Source organism: Mycothermus thermophilus (genome assembly GCF_041956435.1).
Source record: "Mycothermus thermophilus strain CBS 625.91 unplaced genomic scaffold VTJ04scaffold_4, whole genome shotgun sequence".
In the NCBI taxonomy this organism is placed as follows: domain Eukaryota; kingdom Fungi; phylum Ascomycota; class Sordariomycetes; order Sordariales; family Chaetomiaceae; genus Mycothermus; species Mycothermus thermophilus.
The window spans coordinates 3330969-3342752 of NW_027191430.1; the positions used below are offsets into that span (position 1 = coordinate 3330969).

General features: G+C 57.0%; 5 protein-coding genes across 5 annotated transcripts; 3 read left to right on the forward strand and 2 right to left on the reverse strand.

The window, feature by feature from the left end:
* Window positions 1–288: 288 nt before the first annotated feature.
* VTJ04DRAFT_6938 (uncharacterized protein) lies at window positions 289–1098 on the forward strand (the record flags this gene model as incomplete). The annotated part of the gene is made up of 2 exons (XM_069365212.1): window positions 289–470; window positions 675–1098. The coding sequence occupies 2 exons, from the start codon at window positions 289–291 to the stop codon at window positions 1096–1098; spliced, it is 606 nt and encodes a 201-aa protein (XP_069218962.1).
* Window positions 1099–1856: 758 nt separating this feature from the next.
* On the forward strand, window positions 1857–2221 carry VTJ04DRAFT_6939 (uncharacterized protein; the record flags this gene model as incomplete). Its single annotated transcript, XM_069365213.1, has 2 exons — window positions 1857–1965; window positions 2031–2221. The coding sequence occupies 2 exons, from the start codon at window positions 1857–1859 to the stop codon at window positions 2219–2221; spliced, it is 300 nt and encodes a 99-aa protein (XP_069218963.1).
* Window positions 2222–2346: 125 nt separating this feature from the next.
* On the reverse strand, window positions 2347–4774 carry VTJ04DRAFT_6940 (uncharacterized protein; the record flags this gene model as incomplete). The annotated part of the gene is made up of 2 exons (XM_069365215.1): window positions 2347–3108; window positions 3182–4774. The coding sequence occupies 2 exons, from the start codon at window positions 4772–4774 to the stop codon at window positions 2347–2349; spliced, it is 2355 nt and encodes a 784-aa protein (XP_069218964.1).
* Window positions 4775–5863: 1089 nt separating this feature from the next.
* VTJ04DRAFT_6941 (uncharacterized protein) lies at window positions 5864–6262 on the forward strand (the record flags this gene model as incomplete). The annotated part of the gene is made up of 2 exons (XM_069365216.1): window positions 5864–5888; window positions 5937–6262. 2 exons carry the CDS (start codon window positions 5864–5866, stop codon window positions 6260–6262), a joined length of 351 nt encoding a protein of 116 aa, XP_069218965.1.
* Window positions 6263–6490: 228 nt separating this feature from the next.
* VTJ04DRAFT_6942 (uncharacterized protein) lies at window positions 6491–10141 on the reverse strand (the record flags this gene model as incomplete). The annotated part of the gene is made up of 4 exons (XM_069365217.1): window positions 6491–6803; window positions 6872–8069; window positions 8132–9704; window positions 9767–10141. The coding sequence occupies 4 exons, from the start codon at window positions 10139–10141 to the stop codon at window positions 6491–6493; spliced, it is 3459 nt and encodes a 1152-aa protein (XP_069218966.1).
* Between the last annotated feature and the right edge of the window lie 1643 nt (window positions 10142–11784).

Sequence of the window (11784 nt, forward strand, 5' to 3'; positions counted from 1 at the left end):
CAAGACTTTGAGTTTCTGACGTGGAAACTTTAACCACCCCTGAGGTTGTGAGGAACCCTTTCCATCTAATGCTGTGCTTTATGTCTCACCAAGGTGAGTTGGCGCTCTACACCGAGGTGACCTGGTCGTGGTGTTGAGGTGGCGTCGAGTGTCATCCCGAGAGGAGAAACGCACAGCTCTAATTGAGGATTTATATCGTGACTAACGGCATGTCCAAGATGTTCACTACCGCCTCTCCGCTTTCATGTCGTTCGTTTCCCCAGTCCAGGGGTTCAATACCATCCAGCCATGACCCCCACCAACCACGAGAGTGATCCCGAACTCTTCCCTGTCCTCATCACAGTCTACCACCGTGACCCCCCTCCCAACCATGGCGACAACCCGGACGCCAACGTAGACGGCGAGCCAATCCAGCGTCCGCACACGCCAACCATCATCACCATGTACGGCCTTGCCGAGTCGGCAGAGACGTACGCGGCCCGTCGTCACTGCAGAACCCAACTCAACACAGAACTCCTCCGCGCAAACCCTCCTCCCATTCCCACCTTCCACTCCTCTCCTCCCCTTATTCCTCCCCGTTCTCCTCTTCGCCAACGCAGAGCTCCTAGCACGAACCAACCGCCCACTTCCTCCTCAACACCACCACAGGCTCAACCCGCTGACACCCAGCACAGAACAAGAAGACGAGAAGAACCCATCATCACGCTCCCCGCCTCCCCGACCGCCAGCATCGCAAGCATGTCAAGCATCACCCCCTCCGAGTCGGCCAGCCAAATCGCCGCCAACCAGAACACCGACTCCAACACCAACACCAATGTTGGCAACACCGGTATTCATAATAACAACGACAGCCTGATAACACGCTCTCGCGTCATCGCACCCCGCCACAGCCAGCGCAGCCTGCGCACGTGGATGCAGATCGAGCGGCGCCTGGCCGAGGCGATGGGGTCGTCTATTATTCATGATATTGATGATGATGATGATGATGATGATGATGCTCTTGCCGGTGCCTGTGACTATGACAGCAATATTAACAGGTCCGCCGGGGCCGAGAGGAGGAAGGAAGTTAAGGTCGAGCAGGGGGGGGTTGAGAGTTAGTGGCCGCTGCTACTGCTGTTGATGCTGAGAAGGCGGCAGGGAAGGCGGGCAGGTCGAGATGATGGAGAGCAGATGGGTGGATGAGGATGTGGAGGATTTGTAGCCGCTCATGTTTTGTGTGTATTATCAAGAGTTTTGTGAAAAGGATGTTGGGTTGCTGTGGAATATGAGGAGGAGGGAGATTTGGTGGTGGTGGTGATGCTGCTGCCTTGAGTCTCTTAAGTACCTGTTAACTAAGGGACTCTGAGCCAAGACAACAGCGTCGGGATGGCGATGATGACGGGGATGAGAAAAGCAGCAAAAGGACAAGCCAGAGTTATACTTCAACTTCGTAATACCCAGTGTTTGAAGTTCGTTTTGCTTGACCATGTTGATGTTCCGTTTCATGGTGTGTTACGACTGTTATATCTGCTGGCTTAGCATACACAACAGTGCTTCAGTTAGCATAAGCCAACGGGAAAGTCTGGCATTTGATCACTGAGTTATCCATGCGTTAGACCTTGGATTTGAACCGTAATGGCTGTAAAAGAGAAATGACTGATGCAACAATATGTCAGTTTACTGTTCAAGAACTCACAAACTCAGGAGGTAGGACAAAGAACAGTCCCGTCCGGAGGATTCAGTTGGAGCCGGCTGAGCCTCACCTTCGGCAGGAGGGTGGCTATAGTAATAGGACCCAAGAGCAGGCTGAGAAAGCAGATAGAAGAAGACACAGAAGACGAGCAACAGCAGTGAGTTTCCAAATTCGCCTAGGAAGCATGCTTGTGCCTAGCCATCACGTCCTGATGTATCACCGCCCAAAGAACTGCAAGCCACAGCAACTTCGCGCACCAGGCATGGAAGAACGAGACATAGATGCCATTAAAAGTAACTAATAACACTCCGTGTACAAACCATTAGTAACAACCTGGAGCCTTAATCATGAGTTTCAGCCGTTCATCGTAAAGGAGCCCCAAACAACCAAGAACACATACCCACCCAACCTCCCAGTGACCACGCGAGAATAAAGTCCGCATACCCAACGCCGACCTACCAGGAAGCCAACCTAGCCTATAGCCCCCATACCCATCCATCCCGACCTCCCATGCGACAATCCCAATTTGTTGAGCCAGTTTCCGGTTAGTTATTCATAATAGTCGTACATCACCCTAGCCCTTCGTCATGGACACAAATGCCCACAAGAGAAGCGAAAGGGAGAGAGAGAGAGAGAGAGGACAGAGGAAAGTTTACTCCAACCCCATCCTAACCTCATCCCCCCACTCCCCACCCCTTCCCCTCCCCTCCCGCCCCCGCCTCCTGCACAGCGATCCTCGTCTGCGTCCCGAGCGCAGCAATATCGTCATCCTCCATAGCCGCCGCCGGCGTGGTGCTACTCACCGCGGTACAGCTGCTCGCTGCCCTGCTCCGCGACGAGGCGGTCGAGTCGGCCGTCAACCGCCTTCGCAGGGCCGAGGTCGCCGCCCCCGTCCCTGAGCCAGTCCCCGAGGAGGGGGAGGTGCCAGAGGCGACGGTGGAGGAACGGATGGAGTTGGTGGTTGAGAGGGAGGAGCTGAGGAGGGAGGCTGCGTCGTCGTTATTATTCTCTCGTTTATCTTTCGTGGGGGTGGGGTTGGTGGTGGTGTCTTTGTCAGAAGTTCTGGTGCTGCTGATCCAGCGGCTGAGGAGGGATGGGGGAGGCGGAGAGGAGGAAACGGATGTTGGCGATGCCGGCGGGAGTGCGGTGTCGGGGAGGCCGACGGGAGAGCTGGGAGTCAGGTCGACGGTTGGGACGGCAGGGGTTGGGTTCAAGCCGGCGGGTAGTTTGGCGGAAGAAGAGGAGGAAGTTTTCTTGCCGTTGGGAGTGGCCTCGCCGCTGCCGTTGATGGGTGGTTGTTGTTGTTGTGGTTGTTGCTGGTTAGGTTTCTCTTCCTCCTCATCGTCGTCGATCTCAACCAACTCGGCATCACGATACCACTTCCTCCTCCTTGTCCAACGACCCCACCCATCTTCCCCTCGGCGACCATTCTGCCACTGCAACACATCAGTCAGCCATCCCTTCATCAGACACGAACACGCAATGTACACAAGCAACGGAAAGACCAACCTTATTATCATAATAAACCCACCCCATCCTCCCTCCAGGCCCGTCATAATCCCACTCCTCCTCCTCGTCCTCCCCATCCTCTCCCTCCTTCCCACCTCCCGGCCTGACCGCCTCATCCGGCACCCCGTCCACCCTCCACCTCGACCCTTCCGCCCACTGCCAGCGCATCTTACTCCCGTCCTCCACCTCGGGAAGCTCAAACTCGTGTCGCGGCGGTACCGGGTTGTTGTGCTCGTCCGTCCACGCCGGCCGTTCATAGCTAAACAAGCTCGTCGTCCACCCCAGCCCGATCCAGCGCCGCTGGTTTTCGTAGATGATGAAGGTAAACCGCACCCCTGTGCCGCGCCCTTGGCGAGCGCCGCCGCGGCGGAGGGCTTTGCTCAGTTCGGAGCTGCCGCTGCGCGGGGCTTTGATGGCCGTTGCGAGAGCTCGAGAAGATGAGGTGGTTGAGTTTGCGGACGTGGTGGAGGAGGCAGTAACGGCCCCGCCGGTAGTCGGGACGTCCAGCCCTTCGAAGCGCAGGCCGGTGACGAGAGCGAGCAACCTCCTGACCGTCAAACTGCGCCAGAGGATCACTCTGGTAACGCGGATGACGCGCGAGTGCCAGCTGAGCAGGATCGTGCCCAGGATGAGAATAACCCGCCGGGTGGTGATGATGCGGAACGGCGGCAGGGTCAACAGATACCAAAACGGCGTGCAGAGCAGAATCCGCACAAACAGCGTTGTCAGCGCCGGCCGGGTGGTGGCAGACGTCGGGGTGCGCTGGGTGCTCAGAAAATCTGTCAGCTCGAGCAGCGGTTCCAGGAGGATATTACACCTGGCCGTAAATTCCCTGAGCGTCTCGACAATCTCGTCCAGCGTCTTCTGATGTCGCGTGTTGGTCACCTCCGAAGTCGACCTCTGATGTCCCTTCCCACCACCAGCACTTCCTCCGGCAGCCCCTCCAGAACCACCCGTCTTATTATCCGGCAACCCGTCAACCGACAAATTCTTGCTCCTCTTGTTCCCCTTCCCCTCCGCCGATGCTCCTGCGGCAGCAGCACCACCCCCATCCCCGGGCTCCGCCCATCCGCTGCTGCTCAACGGACTAAACCTGCGCCCATACATGCCCGCAATCAGCACCAACACCAACACCACCGGCCCAGCGACGCGGATAATCACATCCCCGTACAGCACCGCCGCCCAGAACCCCGCCAGCAGCAAGAAACTCTCCCACGGATCCGCCGTCGTCCACGTCAACAGCCCGACAAACTTGTTCAGCGGCAGCAGAAACGGATGGCTGTATGCCAGCGCTCTGGTGATCTGCGGCGGGGTGGCGAGCAATAAAGGCGATTTCTGATGCACCAGGATCGTGCTCCTCAGTTTCGCGGCCGAGGTGGTCGATGATCCTAACGTCGGGGACGCGCCGGAGCTCAGGGTGGCCGGGGAGAAGGCGGCGTATGTCGGGGCCGGGGCGGCGGCGGAGAGGAGGGAGGAGCCGGTGCCGCCGGTGCCGGTGCCATCGTTGCGCGAAGGGGTCGGGGGGTTCAGGTATGAGGTTGCATCTGGGAGGTCGCCGGCGCCGCCACGCTGGGAGCGAGGAGTCGACGACATGTGCTCGACCCAGGGTTCCTGGCGCGAAGGGAGGGGGAGAGAGAGTGGCGTGGTTAGCCCGTGTTCTCGTTGAAGAGTCTCTGATGGGATGAGGAGGGAGTCATGGAATACTGAAGTGTGGGTGTTTTGAGCAGACAGAGGAGAGTGCTGAGTGTTGGAGGAAGAAGGAGATCGCTGATGACGTTGGGGTTGGTTGGAGTGGACGATGGGGACTGGAGCTAGCCACAAGGGTTTCCTCCAGCGCCAGCGCCAGTGACAGTTGCAGTTGCCAGTGACACAACAGAGCTGTACTGCTAACCAGTGAAAAGAGAGAGACAACAAACAATAGAAAACTGTGGACTTTTTTAAAAGAAAAAAAGATTGAAGAAAGTAAAGTACTCACAAAAGCAGCCATCAACACAGTTCGCCGACGTGTGCGAGGACGTCGGCTCTCTGGTTGCTAAGTTGTTGCCTTTGTCGTCAGAGTTCCCAGTCCGGTTCCCCAGAGACTTCCAGTTGGAGCGTCACGTCATAGGGCGGCGTCGGCCAGCACAAGAAAGCTTGATTTCCAGGTTGCGCACGGCCGGCAGGGGTGAGCCGTCAGCTGGCAGCGCGGCTTGGCGGGTGGCAGCAGCAGTTTGGGGTCGACTCAGTCACTAAGACAGAAATGAAGACAAAAACCAGGGATCAAAAAAGGAAGAAAAATAACTAAAACAAAATTCATCTAGAACAAAACTTAGATTGGTGACAAGATGACGACGCGAGGCAGATTACCGGGAGAGATATCGACCTGGCAAAAGGAGCACAAAGACGTCCTCCGTCTCCGTCTCACGTGCGCCAGGTTGACGCCTCCATCTCACTCACTTGCCCCGCTGTCACAGTTGGAGAAAGTCGGTTCGGGCTCCGGATTGCCGACTGGGCAGGCAGTGCACAATCACATGCATTTTTTGACATGGAACTTGGCTCCCATCGTCCATCAGTGGATATCATGGATTTTGTCAACCACACACCCCTCAGCACCATGTGTCATAAGCATGAGGGGTGACTTGCTCAACACCAATACTTTGCTGTAGTAATCAACAATTAACTGCCTGAGCAAGTAGCTGAGCTATGTATGTACTGTGCCTATGGTCTGGTATTACTCGTAAATGCACACAAAAGCCGCCCGCTTGATAGGTATCAGAACCCTCCGTCCCTCTCCCACCAACGCCGGTAAAACAAGACAAGATTATCTACTCCGTGGCTAACAAAGCAGCCCAAGAAGTAGAACCATGTAAAAACTCAGGCAGCAAAACGCAGCAAAACGCAGCAAAAGCACTTCTCCTCCCACTTCCCTCCGTCTCTAATATCGCAGAATCTCCCCAGACAAAAACAAGATGCAATCGCCACGCTCCAGCAACGGGTATCATCTCAACAATTTCCATGGGGTGTTGGGTGGCCGCATCTTCCCTCTTCTTTTCCCCTTCCCTTCTCCCCCTTCTGAGACCCTCTAGTAGCAAAGAAAAATAAAAGGAAACGCAAAGAGCGAGCGAGCGATTAAAATAAGTGTATGAAAAGGCCGAGTGGTTGTATCCTCTCTCTCTCCCAGCTGCCCAAGAGGCGGCGCGTTGTCGTGAACGTCCAGGAAGAAAACGAAACAAGAAAAAAGAGCGATATTAAAAGATCGTAGGCGAAATATATGTGTGCTTCGTTTCGTTTTCGTGTCATCGGTTCGATCCGTCTGCAGGACGGAAGGCTTCACGCTTCTCCAGCCACGGCAATAACTTCCTCTGTGTGCTGATCCTTCGACGACGTCGTCGAAGCACCACCAGCCGCAGCAATCACCGTATCCTCAACACGCTCCTCGGTCGAGCTCGAGTCCTTCGCCGGAGCAGGCTCCCCGTTCACAGCCTGGTCCTTCGCAGGTGCCGGTGCCGGAGCTGCCTCAGCCTCCGACGCGGCCGTCGACACGCTCTGCACCGACAGCGCAGTCGACAGCGTGCTCGACGACGAAACCGCCGACGAAGGCGTCATCGCCTCGTCCGAAAACCGCCACTTGATCGAGTCCGTCCTGTAATCACCACCTCTTGTCAGCTCGTCTGCCTTCCTGATCATAGTGGTAGCAAGACAAAAACTTACGCCTGGCTCACATCCCCCAACTCAATCTCCGGGTTCCACGTCAGCAACCTCTTGCACAACCGCCGAGCATGTTGAACCCCGTTCAAAAACTCCTTCGACAACGTCTGCGCCCGATCCAGCACGAGGGTAAGCGGCTCGCGTTCGTCGGTAAACTTGATCGTCACGACGCACGCGACGCCGTTCTGCGCCGCCACCCGCTCCACCGCCTTGATCTGCTTAGGGTCCAGTTTCATCCCAAAAGGTTCCTCCAACGGGCACAGCGACAGCACACCGCTCTCGTGGTCGTCAATGAGCTTGGCCGGCGGGCCTCGACTTGTCTCGGCGCGGTATAGTTCCTTGTCGCCACTCATAATGCCGGCGATGTCGAAGGTTTCCGCAGGATCTTCGGCCAAGGTGAGCGTAAGCGAAGGAACATCAGGCCGTCCCGAGCCGGATAACTTGACATTTGTCGCTGCCGGCGGTGCTGGCGCTGGCGCGTCGGCCTCGGCGTTGTGTTCCTTCTCCTTTGGCGTGTCGACCGAAGGCGTGTCAATCTGGGGAGGCTGGTCTTTCTGCACCGGCTGTTGGGCATCGGGTGCTGGCGTGGTTGCAGGCTCGGTCGCAGGCTCGGTCGCGGGCGCAGTAGAAGCAGTAGCAGGTGGCGTCGGCTGCCGGCTCGCAGGATCAGAGGAAGCTTTTTCGGAACGCTGAACGTCCTCGGCCGCAGAGCTCTTCAGCTCAGCAGCCACCGCCGGAGGAGAACCAGTCCGCCCGCGCCCATCCGGAAGAGGACGCCTAGATCCAGCAGATTTCGGGGACTGAGCCAGATTCTCCTGCTCATTCGGTGTCGTCTCCCCCTCAGCAGTAGGCTGCACAGGTGACACCGTGGGTGATGCCGCACCATCCGGGTTCCTTGAGCTGCGCGCATGGATCTTATACACACGCCTCGAGTTGGGGCCGGCGCTAGACACAGAACCCGTCCTCGACGGCGGCTCAGGGCTCACAGCGGCGCTCCGTGGGGTCCTATCCGCATTGATAGCCGTGAAGCTGGTCGTCGGAGTCTGCAAAGTAAGCGCTTGAGTCGCGAGGGCCACCATCGATGCCGAAGCAGGCCCGTCCTTCGCAACCGTCGACTCCACGTCCGACTCTGGCGGGTTCCTGGCATCAGTCATCTCCACATCTTCGGCCCCATTGCGAGAGGGCTCCTGGCGTGGCGCAGCTGCGCAACGAGTCAGCATAACCGGTATCACACCATATACATGAATCAACCGCACAACTTACCAGTGCCATTGCTCAAATGGTGGCCGTCACCAACCTGGCGCAGCACCCTCCTGTAGAAGTGATCCCGTGCCTCCTCAAAGTACGGCACGTTGCGGGCCTCCGGATCGTTGAAGTCCAGGGGCGAAAGATACGAGGCCCTGACCCAGCCCACAGTCCACGACTCCCTGTCGTGGCTATCGATGCAAAGAACCGGGAACTCGCGCTTCCTCTCATTGTGTCCGCCGCGCTCATACCCCTTGGCCCAGCCCTTGATGCCGACAATCTCGCCATTCATCTCGTGATAGACGTAGCACCTAGGAAGCTTGAGGGATTCGCCATCCTCGGTGGTCTCTTTGAACAGCCCCGTCTCGGCGAGTGTTCCAACCAAGCCAGCCGGAGAGAGATCGCCCCATGGCAGGATGAGCACGGGGAACCGGATGTCCCGATCGTGAGCCACATAGAACCTGCACACCATGGGCTCGATAAGATTCGACGCGGTGGCCGCCTTGTGCTGCATGATGAGCTGCTTCTGCGCGTTGAGATCCAGAGGCGGAAACCCGAGTTCTGCGCGCTTGGCCTGGCTGAGGTTGTTGGCATTGAAAATCTTGTAGCCGGCCTTGAAAGCCATCAAGACGGCCTGGTTGTTCATTTCGGCCTTCTCTTTGGTGCAATCCACAACCTTGTGACCCAGAACCTCAATCGCGAGCGCGTGTGCCTTGGACATGAAGCCATGTTGGGCGCTCGCGAGATGCTTCGCGGCACCGCGGAGTGGGTGTTCGCCAAAATGCACGCCGTGCTCGTCGCACCGGAGGATGTACCAATCGCCGGTCGAAGGCGGGAATTGAACAATGATGTGCTTGTACTGGGCAGGCTTTTCAGGTGTGCCAAACACCTCGTCGAACGTGATAGTCCTCTCGGACGGCGGTTTCACCGGAGTAGAAGTTGGGACGACTGCGGATTCGGCGGGCACAGCCGGAGCCAGGGGTGTCGGAGATCCGGTGGGGGACGGTGCCCTGCTGCCGTCCTCGAGCCTCGTGCGCTTGGCCCGGTTGGCATCAAGGATCCGAGCTTGAGCGTCCTGGTCGTCTGCTCTCCGCTTTTGAGCTGATCCTTCACGCTCCGGGCTGACCCTGGCCGACGGAAGAGGCGTGCGAAGTCGTGTCTCGGCGGGACTGGGGCCAGGGACTGGTTCCCGGGGAGCATTGCTGGGAAGGATGTGTGGCAAGACTTGCTGGGGCATCGGAGACTTTTCCGGTGACGCCATGCGCGGCGTTGTGAGGCCGTTGGCGCTCTCTCTGGGCTGCGGGTGAGGCGCGATGGGGACCACTGGGCTGCGCCGCATCATCGGGTCTTGATACCTCTCCGGTGGGTATTCGGGGTGGGGTGAACGGACTGCTGGTGGGTAGCCGTTCGATTCCAGGACAGCGGGTCTTGGGAGGTGTGCTAGAGGTTCCACGGGCCGGGGAGGAGCTGCAACGGGGGCAGGGGGGTAAGGTTCGACTCTTTGAGGAGCAGCATGCCAGTCTGGAGGATAGGCATGTGGGTGACCCGGGAACCTTGGAGGTGGTGGAAGGACGGTAGGCTCGAATACGGGCTGGGCCAAGTCAGCAAAGACAGAGAGACAGGGTAACCCGAGACAAAAATTCGAAAACATACCTTGCTCTTCATAGCGGCATTCACGGCAGCAAAGAGCTCCTTGTCAAGCTTCCGTTTCTCCTCCTCGAACTGCTTCCTCCGCTCCTCGGCCTGGTCGTGATAAGCGCGCCGAAGCATCTCCAACTCGAGAGTCTGGGTCCGATGGAGAGTGCGTTCAAGACTTTCCCGAGCTGGTGGAGGGAGGTTGGCGGCGAGTTCCGCCCTTTGAGCATCGAGTTGGGCGTGGATGATGCTGGCATTTCTCTCATACTCTGCCCTGGCATGGTGCTCCTGAGCCCTGTAGTGACGAGCCAGCTCATCCAGCTTCTGCTGCACTTCCATGTACTTGGCCTCGGCCCGCAGGGTCTCGAGCCGGAGGCCTTGCTGGGCCGTCATTTTGATGATACAGACTGATCTCGACGTGAGGATCTGGGAGGCATGTGTTAGAGAGAGTGCCCAAAGGGGAATAAAATACAAGATAAAAGTATGCCTAGAGACGAGAAGGTAAGTTGAAACTAAGCCAAGTAACTTCGCCCACGACTAACACTGGTCAGGCGTCTTTGTGTGTTATCAGGCGCTGGCAGGATGGTGAGACCGAAGTCGATGGTGTTGGTCATGGCGCCAACACATAAGTGTGCCGGTAGCGCCAACGAGCCAACAAATCAAACAGGCTTTCTTGTCAGGCCTCATGAACCGGAGGATGGCACACCATCGCGCCAATTCTGGCGTTGCACCTCCGCCGTCCCTCCACTGGCTTTGCGCAGATCCGAAATGTCCAACAGCACCCCGTTGGATATGAGGGACCCAAAACACCACCTCGGAGCCAGGAGTAAGTTGGAAGTTGACTGATGTGGGGGGAGATGGCAGAGGAGTGTAGTAGAGACGGGGCAGCTCAGAAAATCAAGGTGAGTTGAATGAGATGAGATGCAAAGAGAAGTGTGGGAGAGAGGCGTTATTGAGCTCATGTGCCGTGGCAAACGGCCTCGAGTCCTACAATCAAACGGCCAGGTTCGGGAATAGGCAGCATCTGCAACCAGTTCCCGACGCCCTTCAGGGCCGCGGCGTATGAAAGGACTCACATGCCGTTCCAGAGGACCGACCCAGAGCAGGCAGCAGCAAGCGGAAAGCAAACAAGACACAGCAGAAGACGTACCTAAATCATGAGCACAAACCGGCAAGGAATGCAAAGACCTTTAGTCGGTAGTCAAATGCAATGCGGCAGCGAGGTGATGTTGATTTGATTCGGTGAGGTGCTATGCAAATGTTTGTTGGTTGTGATTATGCCGGTGGCGACGACAGTGATGGTGATGGTGGTGATGGTGATGTTGGGTGGTGTTGGGTGTAGACGGAAAGTCGGAAGAGGAGGGAAAGGAGGAGAAAGGAAAGATGAGATTACGGATGCCACGGACTAATGTTACAAGTTTAAGGTCGGGTAGAGACTAGGGCGGTTGCTCTAGACTTGCTGGGAGATAAGGTTAAGCTTTCCCAGAAGTCAGGTTCGGGGTTCCCAAAACGTCAAGCGTGGCGTGGAAAATGGAGAGTGCAAGGAAAAGTATCGCATTTGCTTATTTTCTTACTTATTCGAGCATATTGTGGCAACCCATCACGCCAGCTTAACGTAAAGGGGGGAAAGGGACGGGGGTGCTTGGAATGCGAGGGACCAATGTAAGCTATGGGGACCTTTTTCTTCTACGAGGTCCTGTCGGCAAGTAGGTCGACTGGCTAACCTGGCCTGTGACTAAAACTAGACGTAAATGGAGATGCACGGATCACTCGGTACTCCATCCTGAGTAAGTGCGCACGTTAGGGGGGGTACGGAGTATGAATGAGGATGGAGAAGAAGGAGTCAGAAGTGGATGGGTGGATGTCCGTACTACTCGGTACCCGGTCGGCTACCTACGTTGCTGTCGCGTCGTCATCCCATTCATTTCATGCATGGTTCGTCGATAAAAAGCGGCTGCCCTGCACACACACACACACACACACACACACACACACACACACACACACACACACACACACACTACGTAGTACGTACG